General features: G+C 45.1%; 2 protein-coding genes across 7 annotated transcripts; both read left to right on the top strand.

Annotated features, from left to right (window-relative positions):
* The first annotated feature begins 39 nt into the window (after positions 1-39).
* Positions 40-10,745, top strand: RMND1 (required for meiotic nuclear division 1 homolog). Of its 5 annotated transcripts, none has more exons than XR_013215907.1 (13): positions 152-193; positions 1,107-1,494; positions 3,437-3,545; positions 3,904-3,979; positions 4,758-4,797; positions 5,014-5,114; positions 5,186-5,292; positions 5,619-5,683; positions 5,770-5,846; positions 7,226-7,346; positions 8,143-8,259; positions 8,822-9,618; positions 10,208-10,745. XR_013215907.1 is itself a non-coding variant. In XM_077266511.1 (13 exons), exons 3-13 carry the CDS (start codon positions 1,114-1,116, stop codon positions 8,852-8,854), a joined length of 1,227 nt encoding a protein of 408 aa, XP_077122626.1. In that variant the 5' UTR covers positions 215-355; positions 455-529; positions 1,100-1,113; the 3' UTR covers positions 8,855-10,745. The 5 variants fall into 5 exon arrangements, 4 of the variants coding, with proteins under 4 accessions (XP_077122624.1, XP_077122627.1, XP_077122625.1 ...); XM_077266511.1 differs by lacking the exon at positions 152-193 and adding exons at positions 215-355; positions 455-529 and having other exon boundaries at positions 1,100-1,494; positions 8,822-10,745; XM_077266509.1 differs by having other exon boundaries at positions 40-529; positions 1,100-1,494; positions 8,822-10,745.
* Positions 10,746-13,245: 2,500 nt separating this feature from the next.
* Positions 13,246-23,610, top strand: RAD51AP1 (RAD51 associated protein 1). 2 transcript variants are annotated; one of them, XM_077266508.1, is made up of 9 exons: positions 13,246-13,420; positions 15,243-15,292; positions 16,094-16,220; positions 17,266-17,375; positions 17,821-17,907; positions 17,996-18,151; positions 20,084-20,227; positions 21,146-21,268; positions 22,164-23,610. In XM_077266508.1, the coding sequence occupies exons 1-9, from the start codon at positions 13,404-13,406 to the stop codon at positions 22,289-22,291; spliced, it is 942 nt and encodes a 313-aa protein (XP_077122623.1). In that variant the 5' UTR covers positions 13,246-13,403; the 3' UTR covers positions 22,292-23,610. The 2 variants fall into 2 exon arrangements, with proteins under 2 accessions (XP_077122623.1, XP_077122622.1); XM_077266507.1 differs by having other exon boundaries at positions 13,248-13,420; positions 17,818-17,907.
* Positions 23,611-24,151: the final 541 nt, after the last annotated feature.

Here is a 24,151-nt window from a genome sequence, read left to right as displayed (position 1 = left end):
AAATGTATTTAATTACTTTTCTTTATAAAATTTGAAGAGAAGGTTGTACTCAGTATCTGAAATCATCGAATCTGCCTCCGCCAATAGCAAGACTCGGCACCAAGAAGGAGGCGCCAAAGCCGACAGGAGTGAACGCTGGAGGGCGGGGCTTTGTGTCAGTCAGTGGGCGGGGTCTCCCTCGTGCAGGACGCAGGTAAGTGCTGCGTCTCCTCGGGCGGTGAAGGTCGCAGGTTCGATTCCCCTGTGTGCGGCGTTAGGAGCTGGATATTTTACCTCTGCCCTTATAGCCTGCAAATGAAGCAGATGATGAATTTATGGTAGAATCTCATTGGTCTTGAGCCCACAGGAGCACAAGGTCTTTTAACAGTGAAACCATCAACCATGATGACACCCCCTCGAAGAGTTAAAAATGTGGGTTTTTTTAAGCTCTTTTCTTCCATGCAATTTTTTTTAGGGACCACCTATGAGTTACTGTCCTCTATTAACGCTAAACACAGAATAAGCCACGTAAACCACCATAACCAGTCAGGTATGCCCATATTCCCCCCGGAGAAGGGGTCCTGTCATAGATCGACATGTATAACATCTATAATAGCACTTAAACTATCGTATAATGGAATATTCTGCAGCATTTTGGACCCTGGGACGTAGAAGGGAGAACAAAAATAAAATGATGGCACTGTCGGATCCGACACCAATGTCTCCGGACTGACCCCATCGACTATAATGGATAAGTCATTTAATGCTACGTGCCACTTACTACAGAGTCCGCAGCTTGATTGACAGCCTCTATGTTGGCAAAGAATCTGCCAGTCAAGCAGGAGAAGGTGGCACAGGGTGGGGAATAGAGCTGGAGTGACAGAGGCTTCAGATCTACCATAGCTCTTCAGCCTCATTTGCATTTTAATTCAAACGCGGATTTCTCAGTAACGGAGGAACGGACCGTCCATGTAAAGGTATTGCTGGACTTGTCTTTGAAAGAGCTATATGTGCTTATTAATAGTTTTGGGGGTGAAATTCCCATAGACTTCCATGGAATGACAGCATCGTCAAGGCTTTTGGGGGTCCAGCTTTATGCCCTAGTCTTTTTTTTTTCCAGGTCGGAGACATACCATGAGTTGGCTACTAAGAAAGATGCCGAATCTTGTAGCACAGATGTGTCGGACTAGTAAACCACCGATCATGGACGTCCACTGCAGACTCCTCACCAGAATGAGCTGTGAGAGGACGAGCGGTGTGCCGGCTGTACACACACCCCCTGCTCTCACTATAAAGCACCGACACCGGGACATTGCACAGAGTTCTTCTTCCAAGGCTTTCTCATGCAGTAAATGCTGGAGCCGCCATCATGTCACATTATCCACAAGTAGATTATATTCGGCATCAGCCTCCCAACAGACCGTACCAGGACCGGTGGTCTCCAAGAGACCCCTGAAGTCATCCCGAACCAAGCAGCCGTCCAGATCCAACCTGCCTTTCCTGTCGAAGACTAAGGTATGGTGCCACATTATACTTTTTGAGTTGTACCGTTGTGTACGGGGTTAACTCATATTTGCCAATTGTCTTGGAAAAATGGTGGACTACCGGAAGAGTTGGTAGATCTCCACAGGTGACCCCTGGTGAGCAGAGCTTTCATTCTCCAGCGCCGGGATGCTCCATCATCAGCTCCCAGGCACCGCCACAGACAGTGTGCCAATAGAGGATCAGAATATTGTCTGGTGGAGCGTCAGGAAACACAGGAGAGCTCAGGAGCAAGGAAAATCAAGTAGCTGAAGAATAGGGGAGCTCAGGAGCAAGGAAAGGCGAGTAGGTGAAGAAGAGGGGAGCTCAGGAGCAAGGAAAAGCAAGTAGCTAAATCAGAGTAGAGCTCAGGAGCAAGGAAAGCGAGTAGCTGAAGAAGAGGGGAGCTCAGTCATGAGAGAGGAAAGGCCAGTAGCTGAAGCAGAGGGGAGCTCAGGAGCAAGGAAAGGTGAGTAGCTGAAGAAGAGGGGAGCTCAGGAGCAAGGAAAGGCAAGTAGCTGAAGAAGAGGGGAGCTCAGAGTCAGGAGCCAGGAAAGGCGAGTAACTGAAGCAGAGGGGAGCTCAAGAGCAAGGAAAGGTGAGTAGCTGACCCCTATGTAAGTGCCCTCTCTTGGTTCTGCGGCCATCATTACCTTACACTTGTGCCACAGAGGAAGCTAGAATTTCAGAACTTCTGCCCAAGAAGTGTTCCACAGCTCCACATAGCTCCAGCTGCAGAAAGTAGAACCAAAGAGACGAGAGCCTCCAAGACTAAACTTATTCCCAGGCAGTCGGTTGCTGGATGGCTTCTGGGGACTGCAAACAAAGGGGTCTGGTCTCGAGTTTCTGATCAGAGGGGATTTGTAAACAGGTGGTCTAGTGTGGGATCTGTAAACAAAACATAGAGGGTCTGGTCTGGTTTCTGTAGTCGAAGGTGGTCTAGTGTGGGATCTGCAAGCAGATGGGGCTGGTCTGAGCGCTGTAAAGAGAGCGGTGTGGTCTAAACACAGTAGTATGGTCTAGTGTGGGATCTGCAAGCAGAGGGTGGGGGTCTGGTCTTTGGTCTATAGTCGAAGGTGGTCTAGTGTGGGATCTTTAAACATAGAACATAGCCTTGTCTGGGGTCTGTAATCGAAGGTGGTCTAGTGTGGGATCTGTAAGTAGAGGGGGTCTGGTCTTGGGGCTGTAAATAGAGTAGTGTGGTCTGGAAACAGGAAACAGAGTTCGTGAACAAAGGGGGTCTAGTGAGGGATCTGTAAATAGAAGGGGTCTGGTCTTGGGTAGGTAAATACAGGGATGTGATGTGGGGTCTTTTGTAGGATCTAGAAACGAGTTTATGTGGGGTCTGTAAAAAGAGGGGTCTAGTCTGGTATCTGTATACAGCAGTGGTCTCGTCTCTGGTCTGGACTGGGGTCTATGTAGACGTGTACTATGGGGTCTTTATCTTTATGTAGCAGGTCCAGTCTGTGGTCTGTATTCATTTTGGGGTGTGCCCACGGGGGTCTCATGTAAGGCACTATACTGAGCGCCGTACAGTCCATTAGTGGTGCCGTGGCTTTGTACATCCGTGGCTTTGTACATCCCTGACTTTGTACATCCGTGGCTTTGTATATCAGGCACTGTTATTTGGCCGACAGGTGGTATTGCTATTTGGGTGCCATCCTGTATGATGCTGATAATACGGTAGGACACTGTCTGCGGGGGTCGCTGACAGAGGGCACCGCACAGGGCGTCACTTAGTAATTTGCCAAGCCAATGTGTCATCTTCCATCTCTGCTCAGATTTGCTATGCCGAAGTCTACAGTGTTTGGGTGACTAGCCACAGCAGCCATATTGGTTGCCCCCCAGCTTTCCCAGAAACATACACTTTACTCTTTGTACTCAGTCCTGTAGTCCTGACTTCTTCTTTTCTTCCTCTGTGGCTTCCACCGTGCAGGATCTGATGCAGTGCGTGGCCTTTGCAACAGCCGATGAGTTTCACCTTGGCACCCTGTGCCACGATCTGGCATCACATGGGTACAACGAGCTGCTGAGCTTGCCCAGGGGTAAGCCTTCATTTTATTTTTCCCTATTTCATGCTTGTACTGGCAGAAACAGCGCCGCACCTGACTGCAGGTCAGCTATGGTATTGCAGCTCAGCTTCATTAAAATAAAACAGGTTGAGCTGCAATACCACACACAACCAGTAGTCATATGTGGCGCTGTTTTTTTTTTGTTTGTTTTTTAAACTTCTCCCACAGAGACAGCACCACTCTTGTAAATGGTGGCATCTGGTATTGCAGCTGCCTAAGTGAATTTCCTTCACTTGCTGATTCTAACACATTTCAAGCAGTTTTTGAAAGATCCTTGAACGTATTAACGCCCCGAACTGTAATAATTCTATTACTTTTCACCTTTTTACAGACGCCTCCAATGTGTTACTGATCGGAGTGGAGAATGTCTGTAAGGAGCAGGACTCCGGAGTGATATTTTTCTTCAGGTAGTGATTTTTTAGTTCCCCTGGTTGATATTAACTTTTCCCTAAGGGTTGTAGTCAAATTTCACAAAATTCTTACAGTTAAAGGGAACCTGGCAGCAGGTTTTACATATAGAAGGACTTATCGGTGCTTTTCCCCCTGTGTAGGCCTCTGTCTCCATGGTAACAGACTACAACCAAACCCAGTGTAGTCTGTTACTATGGTGACAACCATGAGGCAGATTTTTTTTGTCATTGTTTCTTCTCGTACACAAAAAAACAAACAGATCAGATTTCCCATAGCCACCGGTCTGTGAAAAATAGACAGCACACAAATGGCGTCCATTTTTTGTTTCATTTTTTTACAATGACTCGTTCACGTGAATGGATGAGTTCGCCCCCCCACCCAAAATAAACCCGAATAGGACATGAATCTGAAGATGAGCCCCCCTAAGAAAATCAGGCTTATGAATAGCGCCATAGCATCTAATATGCCGGTGCCCTGTCCCCGGAAAAAGATGGTGTGTGAATGAGGCCTACAAGGGATAAGATTGTGAGCTCTGACTACAGAAGGCTTGTTTGTAGTCTGTTACCATGGAGACACATAGGTCTGTATAGGAGGAATGGAAAGACATAAAAATGAATAAAAAAAAAATGGTTTCAAAGATGGACGTTTCCTTTAACCTCACCATAGAAACCAAGGCTCCGCCATCTTATATGTACTGTATGTCAATGTCAATGTTTTGGATTATCAGATGTCGTATTAAAGGGATTTGGTCATTGCAACCCCTTTTTTATACAGGGAAGGGGCCGTTGTCTTTTGGAACATAGAAGAAAGAACTGTAAGTAACCTTGTTTTTGTTTTGTTTTTTCTTAAAGGGGTTGTCCATGCATAGGGCAAAATTCCAATTGCTGATCACGGCTGTGTTGAGGAGGAGTGGGAGACTCGGGAAACCCCATTTTAGAGATTGGCGGGGGTCCTAGCGGTGGGGCCGTCCGTATTTGTATTTTTATGATGCAGCTTCATTTTTTCTAACCTGTGGCTTTCCGGCTTCCAGATGAAACACGTGATGCGGATTTTAGAGGGTCATGAAATTCAGCCGTACGAGGTGGCGCTGGTTCACTGGGAGAACGAGGAGATAAACTATAATTTTGGAGAGTGAGTTGCGTCCTCCGCTGGACGGCGCTGGTACTGGTCATATCGGGTCACTGTGTGTATTCTTTTCTCAGGGGTCACACAAGACTGGTGAAAGGACAAATCGTGCTGGACCCCCAACTGGAGGCGGATGAGCTCATTCTACAGAAATTCGCCTTCTCCAATGCACTTTGCCTGTCCGGTACGTTCAATCCTATTTAAAGGGATCTTTTTGGTTTTTGTATAAACCTTGCCAGAGGCAGGCCAAGAGCGCTGCTCTGAAGGGAAAATGGTGAAGAGGACACAGCTGTGCCCCTTAATTTGTGATATGACATCAGTGTGGGCAATATTTATTTATATTTTCTACCTCTTTTTTCCCTTTCTGAGAGGACTAGAGCCTGTGTTTGTTTGATGATGCACTTCACATGTACAGGTGCAGTCGTCCTGGGGTCACTGAGCATAAGCTCTTAGGATCCGGTCAGGATGAACCTGCGAGGTTTGGTCATGGTGTCTCTTGTTGTTCCACAGTGAAGCTGGCCATGTGGGAGTCCACGCTGGACACTTTTGTGGAGTCCATCCAATCTATCCCAGAGGTCAGCCGTTCATGCGCCCACCCTCCTACCCACCAACGCATGCCACGGATCTCCATATCAGATTATCATTCATTTCTTTTTTTCAGATGCTAAAAGCCAGAAAAAAACTAAAACTGTCTCACGGCGACGTCATGCAGAAAATCGGGGAGCTCTTTGCTCTAAGGTAAATGTAGGGAAATTCATTTACAGTATGGCAGTGACATTTATGTGTACTGTATGGTTCTTTTAGTTTTGTGTGCAGTATGGCAATACGATTTGTGCACCTTATGGTGCTTTTTGTTTTGTATACAGTTTGGCAGTGTCATTTATGCATATTATATGGGGCTTTTAGCTATGTACGACTGTAGGTATTGTAGGTTTATTTCTGTGTATTATATGGTGCTTTCAGTTTTGTGTATAGTATTGCAGTGTTATTTATGTGTACTTTATGGTGCTTTTCGTTTTGCGCACAGTATGGTAATATAATTTGTCTACTGTATGGTTCTTTTTGTTTTTGTGTACAGTTTGGCAGTGACATTTAGGTGTATTATGGTGCTTTTAGTTTTGTACACAGTATGATAGTGTTATTTATGTGTTCTTTGTGGTGGCATAATATAATGGCTCCTTACACTGTGTAGTGCGCATTATGGCAGTATAATTTGTGTATTGTATGGTGCTTTTAGTTTTGTGCACAGTATGACTTCATGTATGTCTCTTTATGGTGCCTTCAGGTTTGTGTGTTGCAGTGTTATTTATGTGTATTATATGGTGCTTTCAGTTTTGTGCACAGTATTGCAGCATTATTTATATGTATTATATGGTGCTTTTTGTTTCGTGCACACTATTGCAGTGTTATTTATATGTATTTTATGGTGCTTTCCGTTTTGTGCACAGTATTGCAGCGTTATTTATATGTATTATATGGTGCTTTTTGTTTTGTGCACAGTATTGCAGCATTATTTATGTGTGTTATATAGTGCTTTCAGTTTTGTGTACGATATTGCAGTGTTATTTATATGCATTATATGGTGCTTTCACTTTCATGCACAGTCTTGCAGTGTTATTTATGTGTATTATATGGTGCTTTCAGTTTTATGTACAGCATTGCAGTGTTATTTATATGCATTATATGGTGCTTTCACTTTCGTGCAGTCTTGCAGTGTTATTTTTATACATTATATGGTGCTTTCCGTTTTGTGCACAGTATTGCAGCGTTATTTATATGTATTATATGGTGGTTTCAGTTTTGTGCACAGTATTGCAGCGTTATTTATGTGTATTATATCGTGCTTTCCGTTTTGTGCACAGTATTGCAGTGTTATTTATATGTATTATATGGTGCTTTTTGTTTCGTGCACAGTATTGCTGCGTTATTTATGTGTACTGTATGGTAACATTATTTATGCACTGTACAATGAGGTCACAGACTGTGCCGCTACCGTGTATGTGGGTAGATCCAGCTGTATGTGCTTGTGTGCTCCATATATATTACTTCTTCTTTGACAGGAACATGCATCTTGCATATGGCGGCATTAATAATATAGTTGTAATCTTATTTTTCAGACATCGAATAAACCTAAGCTCGGACCTCCTCATGACTCCTGATTTCTACTGGGATAGAGAAAATCTTGAGCACCTCTACGATAAAACTTGTCAATTCCTCAGTATTAACCGCAGAGTCAAGGTGCAATTTTACTTAATCCTATATTTTAAGGACATACATAGTGTCAGATCGCTGAAGGTCCAACTCCCATCGCTCCTGTTTGCAGCTCACGTGGCGTCCGGAAGTAAACACGGTCCAGGACCCCACAGCGCCATCACAGTGTAGTGGTCATTCTCCTGTACTGCACTTTATAGAGTATATCCTACATTACCAGACATAAGCCGGCCATACATGTTATAGTAATGTCTGCTAGTTTTGGCAGTACTGGCAACAATCTACTGTGTATGGAGGCCGCCTTACTCTCCTTGATGGCAGATGTCTGCATAAAGGAAAGATTGGGCATGTTTGATTTAAACTGCCCTATCCTTGTTCTCATAGAAAATAAGCTGCCGCCAGAGTTATCTAGCAGCGCACATACTGGTAGCGGGCATCCAGCTTCTGCTATACAAGATACACTTCAGTAAGGATTTCTACAGTTCCCATTGAACTCCATAATAAATCTGTCTTCACTGGGCTGCAGAGCTCCCCCTAGTGGTGCGAATTTTACCAGTTAAAAGGATCATCCTATTACAGACAAACCGCTAAGAAATGTCGCCCCCTTGGGGTATACTGTTAAATTTAAGAAAAGGGCCTCAAGAGTGATATCCGTGCTGATAAGCGGCTCTCCTTTCTCAGTGATATAGGGTGGGCTCCCCCTCTATTTCCCTTTATTTGTAATTATAGGGTACATGGTAATGGTTTGGCGATGGTCTCTTCAAAGGCCTCCTCCACGAGGGGATTTATAAAAAATGATTTTATTTATTATATATTTTTTTAGGTGATTAACGAAAAGCTGCAGCACTGTACAGAACTGACAGATCTGATGCGGAACCATTTAAGTGAGAAGCACGGCCTGCGACTGGAGTGGATGATCGTCATACTGATCACCATCGAGGTACATGGAATATCCAACCAAACTAAGCCCCCACAAGATTGTCCTAGCGGTGGTCCATACATTTCTGACCACCCTCCCTCCCGACTCCTTCCATACACACGGGACAGGTGACTGCAGACATGTGAATCCTCCCAGTGCACGCACTGTGCACTGTCAGGATTCTCTGGCGCCAGCAGTCATGTGACCAGAAGTATGAGATTTGCATACTTCTGGCCACATTCCAACTAGACTTGTATCGAGCAAGGCGTGCACGTCTAGTTGGCATGTGACTGCATGTATGCAAATCGCAAATTTTCGGTCAGTCATGCTCCGGTGCTGCTCCCATTGAAGTGATATAACTTGCAGTACCTGAAAACGGCCACTAGTTGGTGTATGGAGCTATGGTTTCCAGGACCTTCTAAGAGCTGATTGGAGGGGGGCTGCCGGCTCTTGGACCCCCACCGATCGGATATTGATGATGACCTATCCAAAAAAAAGGTAATCAACATTGTAATCCTAGACGACCCTTTAAGCATGTGTAGTTTCATATTCTCCTTTTTGTTTTTTTTTTTCTTTTTTTCAGGTGCTGTTCGAGCTCGGAAGGGTCATATTCTGACCAACAAACTGTGACAATGAAATCAAAGGGCGACCATGTGATTCACGTTATGTCGGGGAGAGTTGCCCCCCATATGGCATTATACAGACGCTGCTGCCCCTTTAAGAGCGCTGTGACATCGACAGAATATCTGACCACTGACTGAAAGAAATCATGTTGTCCAGCAGTCGAATTAAATCTATTGTTCCCTGTTATCAGCCCATTTTACATTGGGACCATAAACTACCTCACATAAAGCTGCTTACTGTAATATACAGATTATCGGATTTCCCAGGATGGAAAAAAAATGATTAATATCGATGTGGTTCGGTTTATACTCTCCAAGTTAAAGCATAGGGATTTAAAGTGTGACCATCGTTTCAATATTTATTTCATATATCAATAGTACACGTGAAAATAAGTAACTTTGTGATATATCTCATCTTTATCTGCCAGGACTGAGCTTTCATTTTCAAAATTCTCAATTTACAGGTAGAATCTGTATTCGGTGAAGACGTATTGTTACATTACTGACAGTTGGTGCTGATAAGATTCTATGTAGCGGGGAGGAGCTACAGGATGAACTCTTTCCCCCTCCCCTCTACATGGGGAGGGGCTAAAGGCCAAACTCTTTCCCCTCCTGTCTCCATGGGGAGGAGCAAAATGCTGAACTCTTTCCCCTCCTGTCTCCATGGGGAGGAGCAAAATGCTGAACTCTTTCCTCTCCTGTCTATATGGGGAGGAGCTAAAGACAGCTCTTCCCCCTCCTGTCTACATGGGGAGGAGCTAAAAACAGCTCTTCCCCCTCCTGTCTATATAGGGAGGGGCTAAAGGCTGAACTCTTTCCCCTCCTGTCTCCATGGGGAGGGGCTAAAAGCTGAACTCTTTCCCCTCCTGTCTACACTGGGAGGAGCTAAAGACAACTCTTTCTCCTCCTGTCTACATTGGGAGGAGCTAAAGGCTGAACTCTTTCCTCTCCTGTCTACATGGGGAGGAGCTAAAGGCTGAACTCTTTCCCCTCCTGTCTACATTGGGAGGAGCTAAAGGCTGAACTCTTTCCTCTCCTGTCTACATGGGGAGGAGCTAAAGACTGAACTCTTTCCCCTCCTGTCTACATGGGGAGGAGCTGAAGACTGAACTCTTTGCCCTCCTGTCTACATTGGGAGGAGCTAAAGGCTGAACTCTTTCCTGTCTACATGGGCAGGAGCTAAAGGCTGAACTCTTTCCTCTCCTGTCTACATGGGGAGGAGCTAAAGTTGAACTCTTTCCGCTCCTGTCTCCATGGGGAGGAGCTAAAGGCTGAACTCTTCCCTCTCCTGTCTACATGGGAGGAGCTAAAGGCTGAATGTCTCCTTCTGTCTATATGGGGAGGAGCTAAAGGCTGAACTCTTCCCCCACCTGTCTACATAGATTATCAGCACCAACTGCCTTCTCCTATCTCTGTAATGTAATAGTCTGTGTTCACTCGATACAGATTTTACATGGGAATTCAGAATTTTGAAAATGAAAGTTCAGTCCAGGAGGAGAAAGAAGCAGATTTCTCTGATAAGATATATTACAAAGTTGGTCAATTTCATGTGTACTATTGATTTATGAAATAAAAATTAAAATGACGGTTACTCTTTGAAGTTCCATTCACTGACCGCAACAATTTTTCCATTCACTGACCGCAAGCAGGCATCATGAAGACAAGAAGGAATTGGGACGTTTTATGTCAAATTGGAAATTTCTTCTATATCTATCTATGGTATAATATGTGAGATGATAGCGCACGCCTGTTTTCTGTACAGAACGCCAATAATCGTGTTATAATTTATTATCAGAAGTGATCGACGCTTGAATTTTGTGCATATTTTTCCAATAATGTGTCCTGGATCTGCGACCGAATAAACAACAATCTTTATTATGGCGATTCGATTCTTCTCTGGATTATTTTGGATGGTTGTTCTGTTGGGAAAAAAAACGAGGCCTCTCAGTCTGATAGAAGAGTCGGCTCATCTCCCGAAACCTGGTGAAACCTTACGGAAATTGGCAATTTGGGAAATATTTCCTAATCTCGATTTCTCAAGGAAGTGGAGAATAGACAACCAATCAGAGCGCAGCTTTCATTTCTTCCACTGCTCAGGCAAAATGAAAGCGGTTGTGTGATTGGTTGCTATAGGCCTGTCCCAGATCAGCCATGACGGCTCTTATACACCGAGTACAGCCAATGACATAACTTTAAGTTCAAGGGTCCCAATGCCAAATCTCCAAAATGGCCCCCAACTATAACGAGTCTTTAACCTCTTCCTGACATGTACGTCAATTCGGGTGAGATGCCCATCGCTTTTCCCCTGCTATGGAAATACTGGGTTGCCATAGCAGCCAGAGGCTGACTAAAGGCCCCCACCTCCACCATCTTGGCCCTTCTGTGAAGCCTGGACCCCCTATATACCACAATAAAACCGATCAGAAAAGTCTTCCTAAAAGTACTAAAAAATAAACATTTTAGTATCGTGATGTCAGTAAAAGTGCAATCTATGAAAATATAAAAATAACACGTGGAATTTTTTTTAGGTGGTCAAAAAACAAAGGTTTTCGAATGGAATCCACTTTTTCTGGATAGTTTTTGGAGGAGTTTGGGGTTCCCTAAGGCAGTTTTGAGCAGTTTTTCGGGTATGGTCACACAATGTCTTTAAGACGCCGGCGCACCTGACAAAGTTTTATCTAGGTGAAGCCATTCAGGAAAAATCTAGTTGTTTTTTTCATGAAGCGACGTTGCTGATGGTTTCGCCATTGCTTTTTCAAGGGCTCAGCCGCCGGTGGACATTGCCTAATTTGGAGCATTTTCCAACAGAAAGTGTTTTTTTTTTTTTTTCTTTTTTTACAACAGAAATGAATAGGACCCGCTCCCAACGACTCAAAAAAAAAGAAAAAAACTCCACGTGCACATACCCTTATGGTACATATGATATGATACTACGATTTCCCTTCCTGCGATCAAAGAAAGTGTAAAATTGTAGTAAATACCATAGTGGGGGAAAAAAAAAAAAAATTCCAAATTTTACATTTCTTGGAGCATCGCGCATCCCCTCCCCCCAAAAAAAATGCAATAAAATATTGTACATACCCCGAAATATAAAAAATTCTGATGTCAGAAAATGGCGCCACACACCCCAATTTTATTTTATTTTTTTTTTTGGGGGGGGGGCATAGTTCCGTATGTGTAAAAATGTTGGTTGTGCAGAATTTATACACGTCATGCCTATAACATCGAAGACATAAAAAAATTTAGTTAAAAAACGTGTAAATCCAAATGTGCCGGCGCCAAGGAGAATATTGATGCAAATCAATATGGGGCGGATGTGCGGCACACGGCCGCGGCCTATAAAGGTGACGGATTGGTCCTGTGCAGCTCCGCCACTAAGGACTTCCAGTCAGCGCAGGGAGCAGCTGATCAGCGGGGGGCGCCGGACCCCACCCGTCACACATTGAAGGCCTCTCCTTAGGGAAGAGTCGTATAAATCGGACGGAGATCTGATTGCAGCGCCCGGACTGGCCGGCGGCTGTCTGACCCCAGCCTGACAGCTTCATGTATTCCTATGCAGTGGTCACCCTCGGGTCAGAGAGCCGCCGGCCAGTCCGGGCACTGCGATCAGATCTCCCTCCGATTTATAATGGCCGCCTGACTCTTCCATCAATGTGAAAGGCCCAGCCAGACTTTATTAGGGTCTCCGCCTTGCGATGGAAGTGGAATCTGGGGGTCCGCACTGTGTGTATCATGTATGAGGCGAATTAAACACATACTGGATATACTGCTGGCTGCAGCATGAGGTAACTGAGGATCCCTCAGTGAGCTCCTAATGATGGTCTGACAGGAGAGTTTATGAGGACTCTCTTCTCTGTCTTTTTCTCATTTATCACCACAGATCACATTAAAGTTGATTAAAAAATTAGTTTTAGCTCCAAGGTAAAAAAAAAAAATAGTCCTTTAATGTGGACAACCCCTTTTAGACAGGATTTGGGGGGCTCATGACATTCAGGCCATGGGCGTTACTTTGCGCTGAAATTCTTCTGTTAGCCGGTAGGTGTCTCACTCCTTGTTACAAGCTTTGGAGGTATCAGCACACAAAATACTAGACCTCTCTAGACAGGTGAGAGTCTATGGTAAGGTCATGTGATCAGCTCCTTCGGTTACCAAGGATACGAGACTAAGCGGAAAAACTAACCATCTGCATCACGTGATCACGCAGTGTAAATCGATTCCGACAAGATTCGTCATTTACTCCGTTCGTGGATAGGTCAGTGATTAAATTAGCATCCGCGTTGTTTACTTACCGTGACGTAATTATCGGGCTCTAAATTGTGCAGGTAAAGATTAATTGAGAGGAAAATATTTTTTTGGTAATAGCATTTTGTGGCGAACGTGCGAGCGAGAATGGTCAGAAGCGAAATTTGCGCGGGATGTTTGAGCTCAGTCAGTGGCTGGGACGGACAGAGAGCGGGTCTGTGTCTGCGGGGCACCGGGGGCGGCCAGAGCCGGGGATGAGCGCTCACAGAGGGGGCTGCTAAGAAGGACAGTCTCCGCACTATGGACAGGCCGGCCAGGTGAGCCATTAACCCCCTCCATGTAGAATGTTGTTTTTACTTTTTCTTATGGGTTGAGTTTTATATTTATGACTTTCCCAGAGGCAGCGACATCGAATATACGTTTTATCCCTTATAATGTTGTGATGAATATTGATCGCTCCTACCCCATACTGCAGTCAGTCATTGGCAGCATTTAAAGGGTTATTTAGTGCCGGTTGTTGCTGTCAGAGGCAAATCTATCCATCATGGAGCATGAGCCGTGTATCTGCTATTTGTAGTCCGCTTCTCCTGCCTCCAGTCATGTCCATGTTGATGTCGTGCCGCTATAGACACCAGATGTGAGGAGTGGACTCTCATGCTCGGCCGGTGCGATCCATAACTCCAGGGTCACATGCTGACTATGGTCATCTTCATGTATGGGGACCCGGAAGGCCCACGTCTGTGCTCACTGCATCGCCGTCATGTATATATATATATATATATATATATATATATATATATATATATATATATATATATAGCATCTGATATTACCTCAAGAATCATGCAAAGCTTTCCCAACCAGTGATCCAATGGTTTCAAATAATAGAAGTAAAAAGGGAAAACCGCACAAGAAACTGAAAAAAAAGTGGACTTTATTGCCCAAACAGCGCGGCACCGTTTTTGGATGTGATGTCCTTTTGCAGGCTTGAAATAGGATATCACATCCAAAACGTTGCCATGCTGTTTGGGCAATAAAGTCCAGTTTTTTTGGTGCGGTTTTATATACACACACACACACACACACATACATTATACACACACACACATACATTATACACACACACACATACATTATACACACACACACATACATTATACACACACACACACACATACATTATACACACACACACACATACATTATACACACACACACATACATTATACACACACACACATACATTATACACACACACACATACATTATACACACACACACATACATTATACACACACACACATACATTATACACACACACACATACATTATACACACACACACATACATTATACACACACACACACACACATTATACACACACACACACTCACATATATATAATATTATGGAGGCCTCATACCTTTATGATAAAAACTAAATTTTATATATTTTTCTTTAATGCTATATACTGTAAATAAACTTTAAACAATTTAAATCCGGTTCTCATTAGGTGATAGTTTCTATGCTCTTCACTGCGGATTCTCTGGGGGACTTCTCTTTACACAGATCCACTCCTCCTTTGGAAAAGACTAGTGATGAGCGAATATACTCGTTACTCGAAATTTCTCGAGCACGCTCCGGGGTCCTCCGAGTATTTTTTAGTGCTCGGAGATTTAGTTTTTCTTGCCGCAGCTGAATGATTTACATCTGTTAGCCAGCATAAGTATATGTGTGGATTCCCTAGCAACCAGGCAACCCCCACATGTACTTATGCTGGCTAATAGCTGTAAATCATTCAGCTGCGGCAAGAAACACTAAATCTCTGAGCACTAAAAAATACTCGGAGGACCCCCGAGCGCGCTCGAGAAATCTCGAGTAACGAGTATATTCGCTCATCACTAGTAAAGACCATAAATATTAGCGCTGAACAAAAAAAAAAAAAAAAAAAGGTCCCGTATCTCTGGATGAAAAAAAAGCCCAAAAATCCAAACCCAGAGCACTCGGTGGAGCTGCAGGAATAAAATCTGAGCATTGTGGCCACTCCTGTGCTGGTGACGGGTTCTCTTTAAAGTCACTGCTTCGCTCTGCTCTTATTCCATCATGTAATTAACTCAGAGTCTAAATAATATTTTTCAGGAATAAAAAATCAGTGGATTATTCCCAGTTTTTGGACCTGGAAGATGACGGTAAGTGACAAATATACCGTAATGTTTGTGATTTGTCATATTGGGGTTGGTCCACACGGGTCAACTCACTTGTAGCTGCCTTTTGAGATAATCTGTTATTAAAGCGTACCTGTAGTTTCAGGTAAACACGTTCCTACGTGTGCACGAAGATGATGTTTCTGGCCATTACAGACTCAAATCCTGCATTTTTCTCCGATTTTCCGCTCTGCAGGCTTTATCTCATAATTTTCATATTGTCTCTGAGCTGGTGGGGTGAGACCAGCTGCTATGATCTCTCCCATACACAGCACACACATATATGTGTGATTCTTGCTCTCCTGTCTCTGTTGCACATGTTCAGCATCAACAGCAGAATGAAGGACATTATACAGCAGTACTGAGCAGTGTAGATGTGAATCCAGCTCGGATTAGATAAACACTTACTAGAAAGCAGCAGCACTGTCTTAGTGTCTATCTCTCCTCTATAGACTTGATAAGCAGCTGTAATCTGATCCCTCAGTCTTTCTGTGAGCAAGACGGATTTGATCTGTTTCTTTTTTCTCCTTAAGTAGATGATGATTATTTCAGTGGGAGGGAAAGAAGCGGCTTATAAGTGGAGAAAGAAGCCGATTTGTCTGATAGATGTATTACAAAGTTTCTCCTATTCACCATTACTATTGATTTACCCAACATTTTGTTGAACTGTCACCGACTATATATATATATATATATATATATATATATATATATATATATATATATATATATATATATATATATATATTTTTATATTTTCCAAACACTTTTTTTATTTTCCTGTAGATGAGGATTTTGCTTCATCGGCGCCTGTAAGTAAGAAAGCGCGAGTGGAGACGAAGAAGAGAAAGGAAAAGCCAACAAAGAAAAATCACAAAGAAGAGATTATAACAATAAATTCCCAGAAAAAGAGGTGAGTGAGGTGCGCATGTCACAGAATGGGATATTGTGTCCCCTGAACAGACCCCCAAGGATCGGACCCCTGCCGTGTATTGTGGCCACAGCACAATGACTGGGGAAGGGGGGTTGGAGTGACGCTAGCGCACGTGGGGGAGAACAAATACGGAAGGGACTGCAACTCGCTGGGCGGCAGATTATTGTCTGGGCAGCTGTATCACCGGGCGTGCATTAGCGTCTCACCATGGGAAGAAGAATATTGCTGGACTGCCCCTTTAAAGGTATTTCATGCTAAATGTCTATGTAGTCTAACAACCACTTTTCTAACATACTTTTATTATTTTAAATGTTCCCTCTTTACTCTTTTAAACTTCCCAAAACGTTTCATTTGAGAATCCCCAGTGCATGCTGGTATACTAGAAAGGGACGTCATCAGGGGACCAGGGCTTCGATCACTGCTGCAGCTGCTATGTCTACCCTGAAACAAAGCAGCTTCATCAGTGACGACTGCTCAACTGAGCATGTGCCGACTGTCAATTCCAACGCATGCTCAGTATGTTCCCTTGATTCGATAGTGACAGTGCGCTCCCTCGCCAGCTCTAAAGTAAAGTGACAAGCCAGTGAGAGAGCGCACTGTCAGTGCAAATTGTAAAGGAAAGAATATGGCAATCAGGGAGATCAGAGACCAGCCCCCCGAAATAGATGTGACTGATGCTCCGTTTCAGGGTGGGGAAATGAGCTGAGGCAGTGTTCGAAGCCACGGTCCCCTGATCAGGTCCTGTTTGAGTATCCCAGCATGCACTAGGGATTCTCAAGCATAAAGGCATTTGATGTTACAATAGAGGGAACAGTGCGGAATTTTTAATTGAAGTATATTGGAGAAGTGATTACATTATTGAATTAAATAAGACATTTAGTCTGAAATTCACCTTATGGTTTCAGGCCTCCCCTTTAAGGCGGTAGAATGAGTATAGCATTGTGTGGATTACTACGATTTGTCGCATTTCGGGTATAGTCAGGTTTCCACTTTAGTCGGTGTTTTTTTTTTGCCTTTCGCCCAGGCTGCCTCTAGAAGACAAGCTGTATCAGCGAGATTTAGAAGTGGCTTTGGCGCTGTCGGCGAAGGAGACGTCCGCCATTATAGAGAATGATGAGAATATTCCCAGGAATGGTATATTATATATATTTATTTATATTTGTCATTATCAATTCATGTTCGGGGCCTGCAAAAAAGTATTGAAGAAAACTGCTCATTAAAGGGGTTAAAATAAAAAGCACTTATTGATCGGTGGAGGTCCGACCGCTGGGATCTGTTATGGGGTGGGGTGGGGGGGTACTTTTATACCTGTGATGGAGCCCATGTTTTTCTGGCAGCCTCGGTCGGACCCCCGCCGGTCAGCAAGTGATCATCTATACTGTTGATGATTGATAGTATAGTGAGCCCACTGTGACTCACGGCTCTGTCAAGGGGATCATGCTGCCACTACTACTGCACCCATACGGTCACTGGCATGATGATGGGAGTAATCACAGCCTCAATCTGGACCGTTAACCCCCCACCTCCCGCCGCCTTTGTTTTGTCTTTTATTTAATTTGTGTGATGTCTTACCCAGAAGCTCCAGAAGACGCCTATCGGTTTATTAAAGATCCTGACGTGTCCGAAGCGTCCTTCTCAAATTGCAGCGTTGACAGCAGCACGCTTGGTAACTGTTGTTTTTTGGAGGGGGCTTTAAATAAGGAATCCTACTAGTGTGATGGTAGAGATTTGCTTTCTGCTTTCCTCCTCCACAGGTCTGGACGAGATAACAGACGATAATGAAGACCCTGGTAGAGGCAGAGGCCGCAGGCAAGCTGCTTCTAAAGCCATCACCGAGCAGAGGAAACTCCTGACGGAAGAAAGCGGGGATGAAGAGGACGCCGATGAGTTTAATCCAGATACAATGGCGGGTATGTACACAGGAGGAGTAGTAGGGAAATCATCCTATGTCCTGACATGTACATGTTCACACCTGCAGATGACAGGACTATAGAATGCGCGGCTGCACAGGGTACTTAGATGACCGCTACTTGTATAGTCTGGGAGTACAGGCATCATTATTATATACCAATCTGACTCCCGCCCTCCCCACCCATCAGCTGACTTAAAGGGGTTCTTTATATTGATGGTCTATTCCTAGGATATGTCATCAGGATGAGATCGGTGAAGGTCTGACATCTAGCACCGCCACCGATCAGCTGCTACGGGATGTACTGTGCTGGAACACCAAAGCGCCATATGCTACGTCGTGGCAGTTCTCCGCTCCTGCAGCTCTGCTTAATTGGAGTGTGGGACCTGGTAACAGCTGATCCTTGGGGTGTGGGATTTGGTAACATCTGATCCTTGGGGTGTGGGATCTGGTAACAGCTGATCCTTGGGGTGTGGGATCTGGTAACAGCTGATCCTTGGGGTGTGGGATCTGGTAACAGCTGATCCTTGGGGTGTGGGATCTGGTAACAGCTGATCCTTGGGGTGTGGGATCTGGTAACAGCTGATCCTTGGGGTGTGGGATCTGGTAACAGCTGATCCTTGGGGTGTGGGATCTGGTAACAGCTGATCCTTGGGGTGTGGGATCTGGTAACAGCTGATCCTTGGGGTGTGGGATCTGGTAACAGCTGATCCTTGGGGTGTGGGATCTGGTAACAGCTGATCCTTGGGGTGTGGGATCTGGTAACAGCTGATCCTTGGGGTGTGGGATCTGGTAACAGCTGATCCTTGGGGTGTGGGATCTGGTAACAGCTGATCCTTGGGGTGTGGGATCTGGTAACAGCTGATCCTTGGGGTGTGGGATCTGGTAACAGCTGATCCTTGGGGTGTGGGATCTGGTAACAGCTGATCCTTGGGGTGTGGGATCTGGTAACAGCTGATCCTTGGGGTGTGGGATCTGGTAACAGCTGATCCTTGGGGTGTGGGATCTGGTAACAGCTGATCCTTGGGGCGTGGGATCTGGTAACAGCTGATCCTTGGGGCGTGGGATCTGGTAACAGCTGATCCTTGGGGCGTGGGATCTGGTAACAGCTGATCCTTGGGGCGTGGGATCTGGTAACAGCTGATCCTTGGGGTGTTGGACCTGGTAACAGCTGATCCTTGGGGCGTGGGATCTGGTAACAGCTGATCCTTGTGGCGTGGGATCTGGTAACAGATGATCCTTGGGTGTTGGACCTGGTAACAGGTGATCCTTGGGGTGTTGGACCTGGTAACAGGTGATCCTTGGGATGTTGGACCTGGTAACAGCTGATCCTTGGGGTGTGGGGCCTCGTAACAAGATGATCCTTGTGGTGTGGGATCTGGTAACACCTGATCTGTGTGATGTGGGATCTGGTAACAGCTGATCTGTGTGATGTGGGATCTGGTAACAGCTGATCTTTGAGGTGTTGAACCTGCACCGATCTGATACCGATGACCCATCCACAGCTCAGATAACCAATATAAAAAACTCACATTTTTTTTCTAACTTGATTTCTTGTATTTTTGCCAACAGGGATTCCTTCATTTTTAGCCGTATAGCTTCTACATCTTGTATGTGTCACAGTACATAGCAGAATGAGGTACAGGTGATCCGTCCGAGAGCTGCGACTATTATCTTCTAACCGGATAAAAGTTGATCTTTAATGAAACCATAATTTTCTGCCTTACAGACCCTGCGGTGAGATCGAGCTCACTGACTGATTCACTGGTAACTCTGCCATCTGCTGAGTACTGTGAAACATAGAGGATGTAGAAGCCAAACGATTCACCGTTTTTAATAACACGCTAATGCAAAAAATGCTTTTCAGCCCCCCTAAAAGAAACACCTACATAAAATTAAGCAAAACCCGTCCGCCCGCCTTCTCTTTTTGCAGTCGGGGACTCTGAGAGTGACGCGAGTTTTAGCGATGAAGATGAAGAATTTGAAGTTAAAAAATCTAAGAAAGCGTCAACCAAGAAAGATACAAAGCAAAAGGCAAACAGCGGAAAAAAGGAGAAGAATGTGACACCAAACGCGGGTGAGGAGCGGAGAGTGGGTCTGCGTCATTGGAGCCGTCAGATTGTTGGATGTCTCCTGCCATCATTGTCCCATATTGTAGGATAATGCTGGATGTTTTCTCATTATGATAAATTCTATGATGTACCCCAATAATATAGCTGTACATCTACACAAGAGCTATACATCAGTGTAGTAAGAGTCTAAGGGTCCGGCGGGGAGGGCTGCACTCAGCCTGGCATCCAACTGAAAAGGACATTATGGAAAGACATAACAGGGAGAGCCCTGCGTCTGTCGCTCTCTGCCTCCAATTTGCTGAGAGGAATTGACAAGGTTTCTCTGCTCAGTGGTTCACACACTGGTCCTTATCCGATTCTGAGGCAGTCACAGTATATATGTCTGTGTGTGTTCTAGTAGGAAGTCTAATTGTCACCACATACAGGATTATAGCACCTCTATATACAGTAGATAACACAGGATCCACCATTCACAATAGGTGATGTCACAGCTCACCTCCTCCTCCTGTACAATGACTGATAACACCTCTATATACAGTAGATAACACAGGATCCACCATTCACAATAGGTGATGTCACAGCTCACCTCCTCCTCCTGTACAATGATAACATCTCTATACAGTAGATAACACAGGATCCACCATTCACAGTAGGTGGTGTCACAGCTCACCTCCTCCTCCTGTACAAGGACTGATAAGACCTCTATATACAGTATATAACACAGGATCCACCATTCACAATAGGTGATGTCACAGCTCACCTCCTCCTCCTGTACAATGACTGATAACACCTCTATATACAGTAGATAACACAGGATCCACCTCACCTCCTCCTCCTCCTGTACAATGTGGCTCCTATATACTCTGTTTTTCCTGTTGAAGTGCAGATGACGATCTTGTATTGTTTTACCGTTTATTCCGCAGTGACTGTTAAAATAAAGCCGCTGGCAGCACAGAATCCCCCCGCCAGTTCTCCGGCAGCTTCTAAGCCGGCGTTACACTGTAGTCCTCCGGTGGGTGTGAAGAGACCGGCATGGACGCCTCCAGGTGAGCTCCGACTGTCAATATGGCCATGTGAGGGCTTGTTTTTTACGGAACAAGTTGTACTTTTGAACGACACCATTGGTTTTACCATATATTGTACCGGAAAACAAGGAAAGAAATTCCAAGTGCGGTGAAATTGCAAGAAAAGTGCAATTCCACAATTGTTTTTTGTTTTTTTTCATTTACCATGTTCAATAAATCCTAAAACTGACCAGCCGTTATGATTCTCCAGGTCATTACGAGTTCGTAGACACCAAACATGTCCAGGTTCTTTTTTATTTAAGTGGTGAAAAAAAAGCTTTTGCTTATGTCGCCATTTTCCGAGACCCATAGCGTCTCCTTTTTTTTGGGATCTGGGGCCAGGTGAGGACTTATTTTCTTGCTTATTTCTTCTTTTTTTTCTGAGCTGACGTTGTTATCTATACCATTTTGGGGTAGACACAATAATATTTTGATCGCCTCTTATTGCATTTTTTTTTTCTTTATAACCTACTTTATAAACTGGATTTTCTGAAGGGAAGCAAATATTTGTGGATTATATCTGTTCTCTGCGACCAATTGGATGTATTTGGGGCTAAAAATCATTTTTTCAATTGGGTTTAATTAAAAATGTCGCACCCTTCAGCTTTAACATTCAACTTTGATGGGATCTGTGGTCATAAATCAGCAGAGGAAAAAACATGAGAGAGTTACAGCCTCTAGTGACAGAGTAAGAATGAGCTCACTGCTGGATCCTCAGTTAGCTCGTTCTGCAGCCAGCAACACAGGGACTATAAAAGGCGAACGGTGCAACATTTTTAATGAAACCCAATTGCAAAAATGATTTTTAGCACCAAATACTTTTACTTATGTTAAAAAAAAAAATATGAATATCCTTTAAATTTGTTTCTCTCCGCAGGTTCCTCTGGAGCAGTGCGGAGTCCTCTGGCCGGGGTAACCGTGAAGTCTCCTAATCAGGGTCTGCGTCTCGGCCTGTCAAGACTGGCAAGGGTGAAGCCATTACATCCAGCGACCGTCCTGTACTGACCGCGGGAGCTGATGTGTAGACTGAGCGCCGGTGCCGTCACACAGCGTGGACCGATGCACAGGGCGAGGACTTGTACGCCTCCGACTGCCGGACTCCTTTACTATAGGAACAATCCCCCCGCTGACCGATACCCCAATATTCAGGGCAGGTTTCATGTCATATCGGGACTTTAGGAACATTGGTTTATAAAACTCGGCCATGTCTTGCTATATATATATATAGAGAGAGAGAGAGAGATTATATTTTAGGAACCAAATCCTGGACCCAGGGGGGATTCAGACCCGTCGCCCCTCTCATGTTACCCATCAGAGGTATGAGGGGGGACCCAGACCATCCTATGTGGTCACGTTTTAGCAGCCATTTCAAGGTTAACGAAACCCAATTGCAAAAATTTACTTTTTTAGCCCAGAATACATTAATTTACCCCCTGGAAGGAGGATGCTCCAATAAATGTACAAAGTACATAAGCCCAAGATGCGGCCGGTTCAGGTCATGGAAGGACGCCAAGCTGTTGTCACCTGATTTAGCCCCAAGGGGCGGCCAGAAAACTCCTCCAGCATTTCAGCAGCGTATATCCTGCCGCCCCGTGCAGTCTCGCCCTTAGATGATGCGGGAGGCTGCACGATGAAAAGTTCTTAGCTCATCAGAATTTACAAATCAGGGCTGCAATGTTTGAACTGGTTGCGGGACTTCTCACAGGCTGCGGGGGCTTCTCACAGGCCGCGGGGGCTTCTCACAGGCCGCGGGGGCTTCTCACAGGCCGCGGGGGCTTCTCACAGGCCGCGGGGGCTTCTCACAGGCCGCGGGGGCTTCTCACAGGCCGCGGGGGCTCCTCACTGGCCGCGAGGGATTCTCCCAAGCCGTGGGGCTCCTCACTGGCCACGAGGGAGTCTCACAGGACGAGGGGCTCCTCACTGGCCGCAAGGCTCCTCCCTGGATGCAGGCTCATGGGGAATGTCCCCGGCCACGGGGCTCCTCACTGACCGCTGGGGAGTCTCACTGGCTGCAGGGCTCCTACCAGGCTGCAGGGCTACTCACAGGCCGTGGGCCTCCTCACCTGAACTCTGCATCCTCATAAGCTGGTACAAGGCTGGTAAGGTTATGAGACCCCCAGCCGGTCCGGACCGTTATACCCTCATGTATAAAACCGGCTTTAAAGCCACAGTGTCGTCTCCTCCTGTTCCCCGTTTTCTCTGCTTGTCGCCCTCTATTTTATTTGTCTATATATGTCTGTTTTTGGCCCAGATGTGTGCGACCCGGGAAGGAGAATCAAATCGTAATGTAATCTGGCCATAAAGGAATAAAAGTAAAGATTTTAGCATTTGCCTCTTTGCCTTTTTATTAATGTGCAGCGCTACAGACTATGTTTGCACCATCTAAGCAGTGGGCTGAGAATCACCAATGCGCCCCCTGCTGGTGAGGCAGTAAATCCCAGCTTAGGTCATGTAGGAGGGAATAACCATCGGCACATGTGCTACCACCACATGGCATCCAGGTGCCCCATATATCACGGTACAATGGGCACGGATGTTCTTCACTGGATTCCATGGATTCATTCATCCCCCCGCCTCCATCAGTGACCTTGTGTCAGTGCATCATTCCGCTACTTTATATTTACCCCTTCACGACCGGTGACGTACATGTAAGTCAGCAGCCGGCTCCCTGCACTTGGTGGCTACGGTATCTACAGCCATATTTGGTATCGCCGCAGTCAGAAACGTCCGATCTATCAAAATATCAATTAAATTAATCCGATCAGTAAACGGGAAAAATGAAAACGCAAGAATTACATTTTTTTCCGGTCGCCGCAAAGTCCAATAAAAACCAAGAAGAGGCGATCAAGACATTGTATCTATCCC

The sequence above is a fragment of the Ranitomeya variabilis genome, chromosome 5 (assembly GCF_051348905.1).
Source record: "Ranitomeya variabilis isolate aRanVar5 chromosome 5, aRanVar5.hap1, whole genome shotgun sequence".
In the NCBI taxonomy this organism is placed as follows: domain Eukaryota; kingdom Metazoa; phylum Chordata; class Amphibia; order Anura; family Dendrobatidae; genus Ranitomeya; species Ranitomeya variabilis.
This window is presented reverse-complemented; position numbering and strand designations above follow the sequence as displayed.